Source organism: Podarcis pityusensis, assembly GCF_964106645.2.
Source record: "Podarcis pityusensis genome assembly, chromosome: 5".
Classification (NCBI taxonomy): Eukaryota; Metazoa; Chordata; class Lepidosauria; order Squamata; family Lacertidae; genus Podarcis; species Podarcis pityusensis.
Genome location: NC_138032.1, coordinates 41,803,342 through 41,821,642, shown reverse-complemented (window position 1 = coordinate 41,821,642; position 18,301 = coordinate 41,803,342). Strand labels below are relative to the sequence as shown.

The window sequence follows — 18,301 nt, the reverse complement described above, 5'->3', positions numbered from 1 at the left end:
GTAAGTGCAAGAGGGCCCGAGCTGCGACGTGAGCGCGCAAAGCAGCTCCTCAGCCAGGGACAAGCAAAGCCTCGCTAATGCGGCTCCAGGCGAGCTGCCTATTTGTCTTGATCAAGAGTCAGCCTTAGAACTTGTCAACGTCAATGATCAGCTTGAAGCATGAGGAAGGCTAACCTGGCGCTTACCGAGGCGTTAAATCTGTGTCTGGGCTGCAAGAGGCGACTCAAAACGACCCTCGGTTAAAAAAAGATAGGCGTGAAATCCACCTACAAAGACACCAAGGCTTCCTTGGCTTGGCCACAGTGTTTTGTGTTGTTAGATTTCTTATTTCCAGGCAGGGAGCAGCAGTCAGTCAGACTCAACAGTGAAATTCTATGCATGTTTACTCAGGGGTAAACCACTGTCATCGGTCAGGCTTACTTATTGGTGTCTTGGGCTAGGACCTGGGAGACAAATCCCTATTCAGCCATGAAGCTTGCTGGGTGACCTGGGATAAATCACAATCTCTCAGCCTGACCTACCTCACAGGGTTGTTTTGAGGATAAAATGGAGAGGAGAATCCTGCATACCACTTTGTCCACCTTGTAGGAAAAGTGAGATATAAATGTAATACAAATAATATAAATATATTTTTTCTGATACATTAAGTTTAGAATTATTTTATTTATACCCCGCCTTCTAAATAAAAGCCCCCAGAGGAACTTAAGCATAACGAACTATATTGTGTATTGAATTGTTTACTGTTTTTGTAGGTTTCATCTATTGTGTTTGGGTATTATGCCGATGTGGATATAGATTGACATATTTTACTTTTAAAATGTTATGGTGCACTTTGAGCTCAAGTATGATATTGGAAAAGTGACGCAAGACTTTAAACCAAATCAAGGAACTGTACTCAGAGCACTGCAGAGTATTTTCCCCTTGCTGAATGCCAACGCAGGCAGGCAGCCGAGATGAGAAGGGTTTCCAGTCAAGCGTTTAAAGAAATAATTAACCTCTGATATCTATTGGTATAATTATATACTACACTAGGCTGATATATCCACTATCTTATACAATGTTTTTGGTACCAAACCATCCCTTTGCAAATAGGGATCTCTCAGAGATTGAAGAATATTTCTGCTTAGCATTTTAATGAGAATGTGACTTAATTTTTAAACAGATTGGTTTCCATCTGAAGGAGGAAATGTAGAAAGTCACAGCTTTATACTGTTTGTCACTCTTTTCAGCCTAGAAAACCAATCTTTGATGAAATTGAAGCATACTTTTATTTCACAAGTGGGACCTGCAGCAAAACATTGTGCCCGATTCAGGGTTCCAAGTAGCCAGCCATGCCCCAAATCCATGGTACCCCATTCCACCTCCCCTCTTTCCCACTTTACACTTTTAACCCCCACCTTGTAACAAAATAGCAGCACTCTACGGTCACCAAGTATGCTCGCTCCTCATTTGGCTGTTGTTGGTCTCGCCTGCCCATTTTAACAGTTTTTGTTTCTGAAGACTTTTTAGTATTTCATTCAATGCTTGGAGTTTCTCAGAGCCTCTTGGCACATGGATGGTATCTTTTTTGCTAAACAAACACCCACACTTGGATTAGGAGTCCACTATTAGTATATATAGAACCTTTAATAAAAGTCTGATGCTGAGGTCCTCTTTGCTCTATGCCCATCATCCCTGGAAGAACAGCAGCCAACCTTTTCCTGACAAATGCTTTATTCCGCTGAAAGCTATCCTCAGAAGAAGAGGAGGATATAAATAGTAGACAAAATGAATAAATAGTTGCACAGCAGGCAGAAATTCAGCAAGCACAGCCCTCCCTTCCTTTTATTGCCATCCCATTTGGAAAATCTGTCCATCGCGTAGCTGTTAAGAACACAGGGCTTGCTTAGAGGAAAAGGCAGCAAACTCAGCTGGGAGTTCAGCAGTATAAATACTGTATCAAACAAGAGCTTTATGGCAACTGATCAACAACCCCAGTCTAGTGAAGGGGAACCTGTGGCTACGACTGCCCACCATCTCTGACAGTTGGCAGAGTCTGATGGAGCCCAACAATGTCTGCAAGGCAGCATGGTTCCCCTTCCCTGACCTAGTCCAACCTCCTGTTTCTTTGTTTCCTAACAGCAGAGCTTGCTCTGAAGTTATTCATGAGTCTGAGTCACTATTCAGAAAGCACTGCAATAAGGACACAGTCTTTCGTAAAGCTTTGTAATGTAGATTATATTGGGTATTTTCATACCCCACCCCATTATTCTCCTTTGCAACATTTTATAAGAAATCATAATTCCTCACAGACATAAAAGCTCTCCTTTTTGCCACTGAATTTGTATTGTATGTGGGACATGAATATCGCAAAAGAGAGAAATAGTGCCCTAGGGGTAACATTTATTTTAAGACAGCTAATACAGTTCATTTATAAAATGTTTAGCTTACTCCAGTTTCCTAAACATACAATTAAAAATGCTACCAGAGTTTGTAGCAAACTTGCATACCAATTGCAAGAGAGATTTCTGTCCTACAACCCTGCACTGCAGACAGTCAATGGTTTTTTTTGGTATGCAAGATACTTTCAGTTAAAGGTTTATTTGTGTTTATTCATCTCCCTCTTTCCAGGGGCTGCTTCCTTGAAAGGGACACTTTGCATTTATCTGTGCTGTGGGAAAGCATCTCACACCCTCCAAACCAAACTTCCATCTCAGAAGTACAAGTGCAGGGTTTAATTTGCTGATTATCTCTCCATCTTTTATGTTAGATCACACATTTCTGAAGGCACTCAAGCCTACAGAATTGTTCAGCTGAAACCTGTCACTTTTAATATGGGGAGGGTTAAATGCAGTTGGGTCTCCTTGCACTTTTCCTTCTCCACTATGGGAAGATGAGATTCCCCAATGGCAACAAAAGCAAACTTCCAACAGCGGAGCAGGTTTGATGATGTACAAGGCACCAGGTTTGAGAGCCCATTCTCAAAAACCCTTCCACAAGTGATGGTCTCAAGAAAAGTCCCTAGCATGGCGCTGAGGCAGCAAATGAAACCCCTAGAGCAAGGGGATGCGGGTTGGCTCCCAAAGTCGCCGGGCCAAGTCACACGCCTGCTGGATCACAAACTCAGTTGGCACAACACCCAGGTGGATGGTGAGGAGTTCATAGCACTTCACCACTTCGTTCGCATGGGTCCTGCTGCAGTAACGGAGCAGCTTCCTGGAGGGGAGAGACGGTGGTCAGGAAATGGGGAAGAGGCAGGGCTGCTGGGACAAGGAGGATTCCAAACAGCTTCCCCAGCCCAGCCAGCAGAGGATGCACAGCTAAACTAGAGACAGGATGGGGAACAGCTGAAGCCCATCCATGTAATCCAAGGCAAGCTGAAGGCTTGTGTTGCTCCTCCCTGGCTTATATGGAGCTTCCAACTCCCCACCAACCTCAGCCAGCAGTACCAGTGGTCAAAGGATGATGGGATTTGTAGTGCCAATATCATCCGAAGAGTCACAGGTTTTCCACCCTCAGCTTAGGAAATCCCAAAACATGGGATGATGAGGATAAATAATATTACCACCCACCCTATCCCATCCCAGGGCAAGTAAGAACATTAAAAACAATTTAATTTAAAACAATTTACAGGCTCAGAAATAAGGCGGTTCATAAAAATATACTATACTATATGCAATAGAAATTCCCATGAGATTGTAGGCAGCACTCTGTAGAATTGTATACAGGTGCCAGGATGAGGAAGAGGCTGGGTGATGGACCAAGCTGTAAAAGGATTGCCCTTCTCCAACCTGGATCTTCTGGCTGAAGTCTCCCTCCAAGTCCTTTGTGTATCCAATAGTATCTGGGGCATTGGAATCCTTGCTCACCTGTAATAGTCGCCGGCCAATGTCCCAATGGGGGCTGAATCATCTGAAAGCACCGGCACTTCCGTAACCTCCAGCCTATAACCCTGCAGGGGCGTGGCAGCAGAAAGGAGAGGTCAGGGACAGGACAGGAGCTTAGGGACCACTGCAGGCATTCTTGGGCTATGTAGAGGCAAATGTCTTCAGCCCATACTATCCACACCATAGCAGAGGACACTGTTTATGCACCATGTCAATACCCTATCCTTCCTCCTGAATGCATCATTTGTAGCCTCAAATCAGCTCTGAACAAGTTAGGATGACTGACTGCAGCTGAATGATCATTTGGTGCTGGGATTCTTACATCCAGAGTAAGTGCTCAGGACAGGGCATCACCTCGACGTCTTAGGAAGTTGCAGGAGATCTCTGCATCCCAAGCCCACCCACCCTCTCCCCCAAAGCTCCTGCACCTACCATCTCATTCTCAAACCAAAGAAAGTAGGTGCAATAGTAGTCTCCGTCCCGGACTGTCACCGTGGTATAGCCCTTCTGCAAGTAGCTTCTTGCTAGCGCCACCAAGGACCACACCTGGGGAGGAAGAGACAGGGAAGACAAAGAGAAACCCGGCACCCCAAGACCTCCCTTTCTGAGCCCCGAATCACCATTTTAAAATTCTTGGTCTCTCCTCCAACTCCCATCACGTGCTCATGTTACCGGGAGACCGCCTGTCTCTTGCTGCACCAAAAACTTTGCAGGCAAGAAAGGAGCAGGAGCTGGGGCTCTTGCATAGGCTGGGGAGATTTACCTTCTGCTTGATGAAGGCAGGCAAAGGCCCCTTGCCTAGCTCTGAAGCAGAGTCCTCTGCAGCACCAAGGGATGGGGCCACCATCTGCCCCACTGTGCGGTCCACGTAGATGAAGTGCACCAGCCCTGGGAATTCCTCCAGATATGTGGATGGCAGCCAGTTAAGGGCCTGTGGCTGGGGAGAAGGCAGCTGCCCCTCTCGACTTGGGTGCCTGCCCCAATAGGATCCTCCCCACAAAAACCTCTCAAGGAACAGGAATAGGGTTCTTGACCCAAGTGAGGGATGGAAATCCTTCAACATCCCACCCCCCACCTCTAGACCTTAATGTTTGTCCAAGGACAGCGTACTTTCCTGGTACAACCTGAGAACTTTTGCCAGCCTGTTCCCAACACCTGTAGAACCCAGGAAAGAACTAACCTCAACATTCACCTGTTCCAGCTCTGTGCCCAAGACACAGAAGCATAGAATTGGAAGGGACTGTGAGGGTCAACTAGTCCAACCCCCTACAATACAAGAATCTTTTGCCCAAGGTGTGGCTCACACCTATGACCCTGCGATTAAGAGTCTTAGGCTCTACCAGCTGGGCTACAGGAAATGACCCAGGTGAGGGTGGGAGCTGAGTTTCTTGTCCCAAAGGTTGCTATGCAAAGTGGGGGCGGGGAATACTCTCCCTCGACACCACGGTATCTTCAGCCAGGGAGGGGGGAGTACTTCACAATCACTTCTCTAGGAAGCTCTTCTCCTCCTGGTTTTGGTTGGGGATGCTCAGAAGTCCTCCAGGAGAAAAGAAGTGAACGGGACTGGGGAAAAGCATGGAAGGATATGACACTATGGTAACATTGCGCTTGCTCTTCACCAGCAGGAAATCTCTCCAGTCTTGCAGCTTGTCCCTGCCAACAAAAAGGAACCAGAAATAAGCTACAAGGGCCAAGAGCTTGGTGCACGTGTTGCCTTCCTGCCCTCGCAGCAAGTGGTGCTTGGCTTTGGAGCCAGAGTTTCCAGCCCCACCTTGGGGGGGAAAGACAGCAAGCCTTTCAATTCCCCAATGTTCCTTTCTTAGTTGGCCACTATCATGGGGAGAAGCAGGCACTAGACCCAAAAGTGCACGGGGTAAGAAGAGATGGGTATTCAGGAGAAGGGTCCAAGTAGCCTCTCAGCAGCCGCTATAAGGAGTGGAGCATGACTGGGGTGTACCAGCTTCTCCTGGACAGAACTGAATGGATATAAGAGTGGAAGAGAGCTGTGCTCAAGGGAACTTCAGGGTGACCTTCCAGCAACGTCCCTCAATGTCGGGTCTCCAAATGTTATTGGTCTACAACTCCCATCATCCACGGCTAAGCTGGCCAAGGATGATGGGAGCTGTAGTCCAACAACAACAGACCAATACTGCCTTACGGGATATCCAGCATGAGGTGCAAACTCTCAAATGCGTACAAGTTCAGATATGCCACCGCCACCCTTTCCCGTGTGGTTTTGCCACTGCGCTCCATCCCACTCACCGCGTCAGCTGCTGCACCTGGTCCAGCAAGTTCTGCGGCAGGCCCTGCGTACCAGAGGATCCAAGAAAGAGCTGCCGATACACGGCACACAGCTGCCTCCGGATGCGGCAGAAGGCCTGCAGAAGCCTGCGCCAAAGAGAGATCAGTGTGCCTCTGAAGCAGCGGGGGGACTTGTTTCAGATTGAGGGCCACATTCCCTTCCCAGGGGCCACATGGCAGGAGCGATGGTGGGGCCAGAGGCAAAAGAGGCCAGAGCAACAAATGCAAAATTTACCTCTGTACAGAAATGCTAGTTTTCACACCCACCTCTGCCCCCCATCCAGGCAAGCCAGAAGCATTATCTGAATTTTGTCACCTATGAAGGGCATTCAGGATCATCCCCCCATGTCCCTTTTTTGTGCGTTCACGATTATTTGTGCACATTATGCTATTGGTGTGTGTGTGTGTGTGTGTGTGTGTGTGTGTGTCACATGGCTTCATTTCCAATGAGCGCAGATTCCACAGATTCCTGCTGAAATCCTGCAACATTTCAAAACACAAATGTTCTGGAGTTCGGTTGCCCCCCCCCCCTTTTTGTTGTGCTACAGCTGCTCTGGACAGCAATAACGTGGTAGCATTAGGGAAGCATTGCAGAAGAAACTCACCACTAGTGCACTAGGACTGCTGTCAATAACATGTTGCAGGACACGCCCACCACAGAACACCTGTCTAAAGGGAGTATTCTGCAACAGTCATGCAGAGAAAATTGCTTCTTTTAAGAAGAAAGCAGTAGGAATGGCCCCAGAGTTCAAACTGTGTTTCATTTGTACGCAGTCTCTGTCAATACATCATCTTCGTTAACCTATAGAGGTTAACGTGGTATTGTTAACATTTTCCCCAAGCTGCAAGAACTGTTAAATCCATTCAGCTGGTAACTCCATTAGTGTCCCAGATACAAATCAATAGGTGAAAAGACCAGACTGGTCCTTTCGGCCATTTCTCCCCCACTCTATTCAATCGGAATCTTTTTCTCTTCCCCTGTCCCTCCAGCCCCTTTTCCAAATGCACGCCAAATCTTCCCCCTTCAGCTACCAGCCAGGTCTCCTTTGGCCCCTGCTGAAGTTTGAACTCAGCACACAGTAGTCTATTGCATGTCTGGAAGGAGGAGGAGCGTTTGAACCCAAGCCTTCTCCCTCATGCGCTCTTCACTATGTGCAGAGGAAGCTTTGCTTGATTGTGCACACACAGGGGAGCTTCAAACACACATTCGTAAGTGGTACAGTCCCAGGAGTGCTATACAACGGTTTGTTCTGTAAATTGGTTCCTATTTTTACCTCGTATTTTTTGCTCTTCCAGATTTGTCTGCAACCGTGTCTCACAGCTGTTGAAAGAGAATTGCTGCGGCATGCAAGCACGCACACACCCCACAAATCAAAATATGACAGCAAAGGAGTCTGTTCATTGCTCAGATCCAGCAAGACCAGGAACGTTCTCCTTTCCTCGCAGCATGTCCAGCCAGCTGCTTCCTTGTCCCAGGACTACAACACTCACAGTCCAAAGAGCCCTTAAGCCTGATGGACCTCCATTCATCCTTTTCATCACTACATCTGCATCCGTGAAGGGACCACGCATGGCTGCAGCTTTGCCACCTTTCCATTTTATCCTCAGATGAGGCCAAGGTATAGTAACTGGTCCCCAGGATGCTACCCCCAAAATCCTATCCCAACCCTGTATTCTAATCTCCCTCACTTCAGCCCAGCCCGACCAGTAACTCACTCGCAGGAACTCCCAGTCTCGTTCCGAGAGAAAGCTCTGTTCTTGAATTCCAGCCAGGTATTCTGCAACTGACAGAGAGAGAGAGAGAGAGAGAGAGAGAGAGAGAGAGAGAGAGATGTGCTCCTAGGTGCAGCACCATTTCATCTCTTTGCAGGGTCTGCTCTTACCCAGCAATTCTATTGTCTTTCCTACTCCTGTAAATGGGAACTCACCCATAGCTCAGGCCTGTTCATGCCTGCCCAGCTCTGCCCCACTAGACACTACATCACTCAGCCCCTCTTAGCAGTGTGTTCTGGGAAAGGGTGCTCACTCCAGCACCCTTGTGCCTGGGCAGCTCCTGTGTAAATTGGCCAAATCTCACCTGTGGCTCTTGCCCACCCAACCTCCTGACAAAGTTGTCCATCCGATGCCGGAGTTCCACGAGGACCGGCTGAGAGCGCAGGTGAGGCCTGATCTCCTGCCCGTCTTTCAGCTTCTTCTCCAGCACCAGAAATCCATCCAGCAGCTGGTAGATGGAATGTGCCACGTGGGAACTGGGGCTCTGCGAGGCAGAGGGGACATTCAGTGAGATCCAGGCAGGCTGAGTGTCATAAACGCTGCTTAGGAGAGCTGGCTCACCTTAGTGAGGAGCACCAGCGAGATTCCTGGCCAGAGAGGCAGGCAGTACATCATGTGGGGCATCATGGGGCAGTAGCCTTCCTTCAAGTTGGCGTCCAGGAAAATTCTCCGCGGATTGGTAGCCTCTGGCGCTGGAGGCGCCAGAAATTGCAGCGAATCCTCAGCCATCTGGGGAAAAGATTAGCATGCTGTTGTCACAGAATTGGGATCTGTCTGACCGGACATAGAGCATTCTTGGGTGAAGTTCCTCAAGGACTCAGTTTTCCACAATTTTAGGAACTAAACGGCTGCTCCTTTAACAGGAAAGTGAAGCAATAGCTCCATCTAGTGCCAATTCTAGGAAACAAGCAGAACGACTCAATTCCACAGGCGAAGGAAGTGGGGAGGGAAAAGGAGCTCAGAGCAAAAGAGGCCTCCAGAGTCAAATTAGTCCACCCACCTCACCCCCCATCATCCTTTAAGCCAAGGCGGGACAGTGCCCCACCTAGTTTAAAGCAGGGGCGAGGAAACCTGTGGCCTTCCAGATGTCCTTGGACTTCTACTCCCCATCAGCCCCAGTCAGCAGTCTGTATCCCAACATCTGGAGGGTCACAGGCTTATGGTCCTGGGTTCAAAGAACATGCAGCCTCAGAGCCCAATTCCATTCCTCCTTGCCCTCAACCACCACCAGGATCCCTTCAGCTGGAAGGGGAGAGCCCCCTTCACTGTTGATGGGATCCTGGCTGAGGTAGGGAGTGGGATTAGGGACTACAGGCATGAAAAACAGGACATGCCTAGCTCCCAATCCCAGTTGGCTAACTGCTCCCATCCGCATGCTGCTGGTAATTGTGGGGCAGTATGAATGCATAGACCAGTTCCCCTGCCAGTTTTTCCCATCTGCATTTTTTTGGGGTGGGGAAGAGGGCAACTGAGGGGATGCTGTTCCAACCCTTTCCCTGCAAGGCCAGGAGATCTCTAAAGGCTCTCTTGCCCATTCTTCTCCCCTCATTTAAGCCCCAAGGTCATCCACGCACAGACACCCTGGTCTGCCAGCATAGGGAATGTTAACTTTACTACAATGTGCTTCGGTGAGCTTTATATGCAATCTTAATGACACCACGACGGTTGCATTTATGGTATGTTAATGGTTCAGGTGGTGGGGAAGGTTGTCCCAGATTTCACAGTACTGGGAAGTATAGAAAGTATAGAAACATCTAAGTATACAGAAAGAAAGCAACACCTCTATCAAGCAAACTGGGAAATGTGATCATAAGGGATCCCTAATGCCTGCTGCCCTAAAATCCTTGTGGAATGGATCCTCTTTGTCCAGCTTTCATTATCGGAGTTTCTTTGTTGCCGTTTCTCATCACATGTGGTACTTTGCACAATTCTGAGAAAGCTGCTTCCGTTCATTTCCCCATTTGTGGGGGACATAACCACAAGCTGCAAGGCTGACGATCACAAAAAGCTATGCGGGTGGTGAAAAAAACTGATCATATGATTTGGCTACAAGAGAAGTACAGGTGGCCAAAAACAAAACAAAAAAACCCCAGACAGACCCAGAAGAGAATGTAAAGTGGAAATGGAGAGAGCAGAAAGGGAGGCCCAGCAGAAAAATCCAGAGCTGTGATCCCAAGCCCAAGCACATACCTGGATGTCAGCAGAATTCGTCTCCCCCTCACCCTGAAAGTCCACACCATCAGCCCAGGCTGTGCTTCCTTCAGGCAACAGAGAGAAGAGACACCAGATACCCCCAGCACCACAGGTGGGAACAGTTAAGGTGGCTGCCAACAGCAACTAACAAAAGACTGAGAACATCATTTTGATCCAGGTACCTCCTAGCTGGGGCAGCACCTACGCTTAACCCCATCCCTTGGCAGGCACTATAGGAAACTGCTTTTAGAGCCACACTTGCACACCTTCTGAGTGTCAGCCAAGCAGTGGGGCAATGCCCCTTTCCAAAACAGGGAGGGGGAAATCAGATTTCCACGCAGTCACCACTCAGTCAAGCCAGCTGAAGTGCAAGTCACCCTTTCTTTCTTTCTTTCTTTCTTTCTTTCTTTCTTTCTTTGCATTCTGACAGCTCTCCCCACATCTACAGGAGACCACAGTCGCTTCTCATACTCCTCCGCACTGACCCCAAACTCACCTGTGCTCTGTTGGCTAGGGGAAGCCTTGGGGGTGTAGAACTCCTCGGGCATAGAGAGATCATCTGCTACCTGAGGGAGGGCGTAAGGGAGGGTGTGGGAGGGAACAGACTCAGCACGAGCCCAGGATGGCTCCCTCCCCATCTGCCAAAATAGGTTCCACCATGGGATCCCAGAAGGACAATGATGGGGGTTTTACCATTCCTAGCAAATAATGAATCGCATATCATTTGCCACAGCAACATCCAAGTCTCCCCTGCTTCCCTCAGGTTTTAAAGCTAAGCCTACAACCCAACTCCTGATCAACCACAAATTCCAAGGACCCAGGGTTGGGCCTTTGGGATGGGAGGCCCAAAGCCCAGCTGATACTTACCTGTTCTTGGGAAGGGCTGTTCATTGGGATGTTTTCACTGCTATGGAGCCTCTGGAGACTTGGCTCGTCCTCTGAGAACTGAAAGAGACAGGCTTAGCCATCTTTGGACAGCTGCCAGGACTCACCCACCAATGTAGGCCATGCTCCTTCCTGCCCATTTATTAATAAAAATCTTGCCTTTGATAGTGTCCCTATCCTCACAAGGCAGCTTACAGTCTCATTTCTAATACTATGAAATAGAACGTTTCTAATAAAGCAGCACGAAACGTTATCATGAAAAATACTAACATTAAAATAAAATGGCAGCAAACAATTTGCAAACACTGAGCTCCATGAAATTTTACAAATCTGAAATTTTCCAGATCTGAATTGTTTCTTTAAAGAAGTGTTTGAGGACCTCCTACAAATGAACAAGGAACCTGTGCCGATCCATTGTTTTAATTTCCTACAATGCTCTGGACTCAGTGTCAGACCAGAACATTATGGGAAATTAAAGCGGTGGTTAAGAGGCCTATTGAGGCCTTCCTTCAAGGAGCTCAAAGTGGCATATAAGAAACTGGACCAAATTCATTTAGTGGGAATTTGGACCTGGGCCTCTGTGGTCTCTAATGATTAATCCACAATGATTCTCTGTGACATTTAGCTGTTCAGGCATCTAGACAGACTTCACACAGCGCAACAGCTCTTAACGAATGTTGCTTTGTTTGATATGATTTATTTATTTTAAAGTTATTGTGACTTTTATATTGGAACAGATTAATTAATGTTTGATGTTTTATTATGTTTTTGTGTTGGAAGCCGCCCAGAGTAGCTGGGGCAACCCAGCCAGATGGGTGGGGTATAAATGCAAATATTACTACTATTACTATTAATCCAGGGTACCCATCCCAGCTCCTGTTTAGATTTAATTAATTTTCATTTAAATGTTTTAAGCTTGCCACTTAGGTCATAGCCCTCCCAAGGTGGCTTACACACCAAATATAATATACATTTTTAAAAAACCCATCCAAATGCAAAATCTAGTTACAGTAGCCTGATAAAGCATAGGTCAATACACCCCTCAAAATGCATAAAACACAATTTAAACCTTTTACCAAAGCCTGTAGCCACATCCTAAAAATTCTGCATGAAGGCCTGTATTGCAGAGGCAAGTGCAATTCACTTGGAAGGCAGCTCTGTGACAGTAAAGTACCACCAAGCTCCCAGAATCTCACTTACGCCCAACTCCACACAGCTCAGTCCAGCTCAAGGTCATTGTCTGAGAAAATCCCAAAGAGGAATCTCCACAAACACAGAGCCCCTTGTTATGAATGTGTCTCCTTCCCCACCTGGGCAGGTACCTGGGAGGCTGGCAGCTCCTCAGAAGTGCTGCTGGGATACAGATCTTGCACAATCAGGAGGAGCGTGAGCAAGTCAGCAGGCCGCAGAGAGCTGGCATTCCGGCTAGGAGGCAGGTAAAAGAGAAGAGGTGAAGACACGGCCATCTGTTAGGGGAGCCACATATCGGAAGGTGGGAGGTATCCTTCTAGAGACAACCAGAGGCCCAGGGTGGCCTGGCAGGCACTGAAGCAGAGGTGCGGGGTGCCAAAGGAGGCAACGGGCACAGTGGAAGATGCTGGGCTGGCATGAGCAGGACGTGCCTCAGGGGAGGATGAGGAGACTGCAGAGAGGAAGTGGGGGGTTTACCTGGAGTAAAAGGCAAGGAGCTTGGTGTGCACGAGCAGGAAGGCATGCACAACTTCGTGCCCAGCACGCTCTGGGCTGCCATTGATGTGCTGCACGACCTGGCGCTCCAGGAACTCAATGCACTGCTCACACAGCTGAGGGTGGATCAGACGCTCCACGGCCTAAAGAGGGTGGCGCAGAGGAACAGGTTTGCAGCACAAGGTCTTCCCTTCCAGCCCTGGGATGTATGGTCCCTTACGCAGAGCCCAGGCAGCAATTATCGAGAGGCACACAACATGAAAAGCCCACTTCCCCAGCTCCATCAGTCTACGCAGATTAAGGACATGCATTACCTGCTACCCGCTTCAGGGGTAGGGAACCCAGGCCTGGGAGGCCCTTTATCTGGCCTCCAGGACTCTTCCAAAAACACACCCCTCCTCACCCTGGGCTTCTTAGGGAGGAAGGGTGGGATAGAGATAAAAAATTCAATTTAATACTGATAATGCATCTTGCTTCCCTGGATGCAGAGGTGTTGAGGGTGTGTGTTGTAGCCTCTGGTTTTTGCATGCCTGGAATGTAGCCTAGTAGACAATGGTAAGAGACACAGCCATTGCTCGATGTTCTTTTGCTTCTGGCTCAACGTTTGTGTGTTGGAAAAGGTGCCTCATCCCTGTTCTAGGGAGCAACACACACGTATCCTGGCTTGCTCCATCCATCCTAGGCTGCCCAGTAGAACAACTGCATCCCTGGCTTCATTCCAACCACCACTTTTCGACTGCCCCAGTCCACTTTACCTCCACAGCAAAGCTTTGGTCATCCTGGCGGAGTTGGTGATGGGTCTGAAGGAGGCTCTGGAACAGTCCCCAAATGTGAGCCCGCTGCTCAGAATCCCCTGGCCGCAGCCTACAAAGCAAGAACCCACAAAATCAGTGGAGGCCAGGGGAGAGACAGAAATCCTCAAACTTACAGATTGTGTTAAAATTATTTAATGTTACATAAAATGGTACATAATTGTCCTATTGTATTCAAGTTACTGTGAAGAATGAACACACAGCTGAAGGTTTGTATTTTTCCACTGCAAAAATGGGGTGAGTTCTGTTTTATGTTTTTTGGGGGACAAAGTTTCAAAGTGTTTACTTATGAAGTAGCCCACACCACGCACGAGTACTTTTTCAAGCCCACACAGATCTCCCTGAACATTAATCAAAATGCAGCAAGCTGGAAAAGAGAGAGGATTCTTTTTTTTGGCAAAGATTGAGCCTTATGCTGCGACCAGTGTATGTAATACTAGAAATGTATAACTGAGACAATGTATCTTTTATTGCTTTTGTAAAGTTTAAAGAAGGTTTCTGCAAATAAGGCTTTAAAACTTATGCGGAGAATTTATTTCTACATAGTCAAATCAAAGATAACTTCTTCGGGCTACATTCATAATCTTCAGATTGCACCCAGGGCAAAGTCAGCTACCTGCCTGTGGAGCAGAGAGGCCATACAATTCATCTCTCCTTGGTCTTATCTCACCTGTGTAACCATCCCCAGACATAGGCATTGTTGCACTCAAACCCCCAAACAGATCCTACTTTGCTGTTGCTTTTCTGCAAATTATAGGGAAGGCAGGCTGTGCTGCCTCAGGCTCTTTTCATGTGCATATAAACCATAATTTGCACTATGGTGACATCCCATGCAGCTACTGCTCAGTGTTCCAAGAATACTGCTCTCACATGGGCAAGGTTGTCGCGTTAAGGCTTCCCTTTCCTTCATGCACCAGGAGGTTATGTGCCCAGGAAGTATGACAGTTCCATACAAACTAGTCTCACATGTGCCAGCTGTGTGGAACAGCACCAAGGAGAAGCTGCTTTCCTGTGGCTCAGCACACTGGGACTTTAGTGTTACAGGGGCCTGAGAAGACCACATGGAAAGCAGGTCCCATATGCTGTGAACAAAACATCCCATCCAGGGATGGAGGAAAACAAGCTCATCACAATAAAGGAAGCAAGGAAGCAAGGAAATCCCCACTTTGGCACGGTAACTCACTCTCTGCGGAAGAGGTGGCTGTCGAGCGTGACTAGTCCAAAGTGAGCTTCAGCCAGTCTCCTGAGCACGTACAGCTTACGGCGCAAGTCATCCTCGCTCTCGGAGCCATCGCCGTTCACAGCAATGTACAGGCACTCACCAAACTGTAGAAGCAGCAAGAGGATTGCTATCTCAGTCATTACAAGGAAGATGAACACAGATGTAAAATGATCATGGAAATATCTAAAGTCCCCTTTGGTGTTCATTTAAATAAAACAGATCTGCGCAATGTCATATTGTTCGGGTGCGATGCCTGATTATTGTCTTCCAAAACAACTACTCTATTCCGAGCTGAAAAATGGAAAGCGCAATGCTGGTTGTCAACAAAAGAGGTTTAACGACTCAAGGCAAATCTTTAAAAAATGTAGTATAAACAGCAACAACTGGGAAACACTGGCCTGAGAGCACTCCAAATGGAGAACAGCTTTTACCAAAGGTGTCATGGACTTGGAAGACACTCAAACTCAGGAAAAAAAGGGAGAAATTCACTAAGAGGAAGGCACGTTTGGCAAACCCTCACCGTATCAGCTCCTATCCAGAAACCTATGTCCCCACTGTGGAAGGACGTGTGGATCCAGAACTGGCCTCCACAGCCACTTACGGACTCACTGTTAAAGACAGTGTTCATGGAAGACAATCTTACTCAGCTATGAGTGATCGCCAAAGAAGACAACCTACCTGTGACTGCAGGAACAAAGAAAAGGTGCTTGGATGACACCCACCCACCCCAATTTAAATAATATGGGAGGCCTCATGTAGCTGCATTGGCTAGCCTCCACCCTCCACTGCTAATGAATGTCTCAAGGTGACAGTCTGTCCACTAAATTCCCATCAACGTCTATACATTTCTAAGCACGTGGCCCATTCGGTTACCATATGTAACACATAGAGGTGTTCGTCATTTTCAGAGGAGAAGCAAGTGTATGTGTCCCCTAGTTTCTCTAGCAGTGTTGTGCAGGAGATGATCATGGGGGCAAACAATGTGTTGATGCTGTCTTCCAGAGCAGGGGCCTGTGGAAAGAAAAAAAGGGAAAAGCAGCCGTCACTGTGCCCTGCCAAGTCCCGCCACATCCCATGCGCATATGCATGGACACCCATGGACAGGCCATAACCCAGTTGCCTCCCAGCTACATATCTATATATCATATCCATTAGCTATCTAAGAACTTGGGTTTTCTGGGCAGTGTACTGTTGAAAACAATTAAAACACAGCATTCATTTTTAAAATAAAAAAAGCAAATACGAAAGCAAAACCAGAACAGGGAAAAATAACCTGATCCTGTTCAGAAAAGCCCCAAAGCTTTTATAAGCATACACACTTCCACCTCCAGTACACTTTCCCCCATCACTCCAGGAACTTTGCAGAACATCTTTCTCAAGCGCTGAACGCAATGCCAGCAATGTCATTTTGGCCCTGCATCCATTTACTCTGGTCTGTTTCCCTCCATCCCTTTAAATCTCACCTCACCACCACCTTGATCATGACCCCCAAAGCGCTGGTGCAGAATCGCCATGAATTCTGGGTCAGCCCAGTAGAACAGGACCTCTGCCACCTCACTAGTAATCAGCACACACTTCATCTGCAAATAAATATATGTATTAATGCATCACCTAGGCCCTTGGTACAAGGACCCTCCTTAGCTTCCTGGTCCAAATGTCAACCCAAGCTGGTATTCAACTAAATAGTTGCACTGGCACAAAGATTAACACTAGCACAATGGGATTCCCCACCCTGTCCCCAGACCTCCTCTAGAGGACTAGAGGGAACACCAGAACAAATTTAGAGTTAACAGAGGGAGGAGAGTCCATTTTGCTCAGCTCAGTCCTATGATGCATTTTCAGTATGCATGTGAATCCGTCCTACAAAATTCTGACAGTCTGGAGGTGACCTTTTTGGAAAGTGGGGGAAGGAGGCAGATGAGGAACACAACATAGGCTTGCAAGCTCCTTTGTAAAAGCTGAGGGTTATCACTGCACAGGAGACACTGGAACCATTCCCCACACCAGAGAAATACATGTCCTGGTTTCTTTGCCTTTGACAAACACTCCTTGTCCCCCCTGACAATAGATGAGCTTGGAGGCTTAATTTCCAATAGTGTGCATCTCCCCTACTACTCACAAACCCACAGGCATCCTTGTGCTATTGGGCAATTGGAACAACTGTGTTTGTATTTAATTGTCTGCAAGTATGAAATGGTAGAATTTTCTTCCCTATTTTGTATTGCATAAATTAAAGATAAATATAAAAGGGACAAGATGACCATCCAAAAGCACTGAACCAACTTTTTTTGGCATCCATTTGTCTCCAGAGACAATGGAGGAGTGTGCCTTTGGGGGCAGAGTCAAACCATTGGAGAGTTACAGCGCCTGTTGTGGCTGTAAAATCCCATACAGTAGAGACATGTTTTGTTGCAGATGGGGTGGACTGCAAGCTGAGTAAAATACAGCTTGGACGGAAAACTGGGTTACTTTAGTAGCGGGGCGGCGTAAAAGAAAGGAAGCTCTCTTAAGTAATCGTCGTGGGCTACCCGGGCCTGATCCAAGGCTCCCTTCCCAAGGGCCAGGTGCAACGAAACGAAACCATTTTCCGCCCAAACTTGGGGTAGAAAGAGGAAATTCGGGCAGGTCCACTGTTCGCTGCAGGAAATGGAAGCGGGAGCAAGCGAGGGGGAGGAAGCCCCGTTGGCGGCGAAGTGCCAAGATCCCACGGAGATCGCCCTCCCCGCCCCCCACGGAAGGCGAGGGGGCGCCTCCGGGCCCGCGCCGACAGTCCTACCTTTCCCGCTCCAGAGACCCCCTTGCAGGCAAGTCGCCGGCGAGCAAGGCGGTTCCCCGGAATCAGACGCAGCCGGCGGGAACCGCGCAGGCTGCTGGGCGATCCTGTCCCGAAGGGGCTCCACGAAAGCAGCCCCGAGGAAAAGCGCGCGTGACTCCGTCCCGGGGAAACATGTCAGCAGCCGCGGCGACTCCGCCCGGGACGGGGCGGGGCCAGGAGCCCTCTTCCTCCTCCTCCGGGACTGAGTCGAGGCGCCTGGCGAGGCTGCCTTGGAACTTGCTGTCGCCTCACCTGGCGCAAGGGGCGGAGAGGCGCAAACTCAGCCGGAACTAAACTTCTGCGAAGATCTTAGGCGGCGGCTGCGCCCGCTCAGCCAACCACGTCCTTTGAAATGGGGCGGGGGCGGGGCGAAGGCAGGATTGCCTTGCAGCGATTGGGCGCAGAGGGAGAGGGAGGCAGGTTGTGCACCTGGGCGCGCCCCGCCCCTGGAAACGCAAGGCAGGGCTTTCCCGTGCTCTAGGTTCGCTGATTTCTTTGGGGGAGCAGCTCCCTAGGTTCGTGCAGTGCCAGGCTGTTTTGCACCCCAGGCAAGGCCCTAGTTAATAACTCCGCCCTCCAAAATTTGCTAAGTTCAAATTTTCAAAAAACAGGTTTATTGTAGGAACGGTAAGATTCTTCAAAATATAAAATAAAAGTAAAATATTATCAAAACTTTATAAGATATAACAAAAACTGAGGTCTGCGCCCCAGAAGGCTGCCTAGTTGGCCTAACGATAGCACTGGTACT

The 18,301-nt window shown here is 48.3% G+C and overlaps 1 protein-coding gene across 4 annotated transcripts; it reads right to left on the bottom strand.

Annotated features, from left to right (window-relative positions):
- Nucleotides 1–1,695: 1,695 nt before the first annotated feature.
- Nucleotides 1,696–17,829, bottom strand: HPS1 (HPS1 biogenesis of lysosomal organelles complex 3 subunit 1). 4 transcript variants are annotated; one of them, XM_081006388.1, is made up of 19 exons: nt 17,515–17,829; nt 16,202–16,318; nt 15,612–15,749; nt 14,700–14,842; nt 13,460–13,568; nt 12,687–12,847; nt 12,329–12,443; nt 11,001–11,078; nt 10,630–10,699; nt 10,131–10,198; nt 8,502–8,669; nt 8,245–8,424; nt 7,884–7,951; nt 6,129–6,254; nt 5,455–5,519; nt 4,630–4,775; nt 4,299–4,412; nt 3,849–3,931; nt 1,696–3,195 (listed from the first exon to the last, which is right to left on the bottom strand). In XM_081006388.1, the coding sequence occupies exons 2-19, from the start codon at nt 16,316–16,318 to the stop codon at nt 3,033–3,035; spliced, it is 2,112 nt and encodes a 703-aa protein (XP_080862514.1). In that variant the 5' UTR covers nt 17,515–17,829; the 3' UTR covers nt 1,696–3,032. The 4 variants fall into 4 exon arrangements, with proteins under 4 accessions (XP_080862514.1, XP_080862515.1, XP_080862516.1 ...); XM_081006389.1 differs by having other exon boundaries at nt 12,341–12,443; nt 17,515–17,827; XM_081006390.1 differs by lacking the exons at nt 10,131–10,198; nt 10,630–10,699 and having other exon boundaries at nt 17,515–17,828.
- Nucleotides 17,830–18,301: the final 472 nt, after the last annotated feature.

Excerpts from the sequence above, each read along its gene's own strand:
- HPS1 (XM_081006388.1), bottom strand. The coding sequence starts at position 16,318 with ATGAAGTGTGTGCTGATTACTAGTGAGGTGGCAGAGGTCCTGTTCTAC. Across the intron at positions 5,520-6,128 it reads CAGGTGCAGCAGCTGACGCG|GGACAAGCTGCAAGACTGGA; the intron begins GTGAGTGGGATG and ends TTTTGTTGGCAG. Across the intron at positions 4,776-5,454 it reads GCGCAATGTTACCATAGTGT|CATATCTGGAGGAATTCCCA; the intron begins CATATCCTTCCA and ends GGCTGCCATCCA.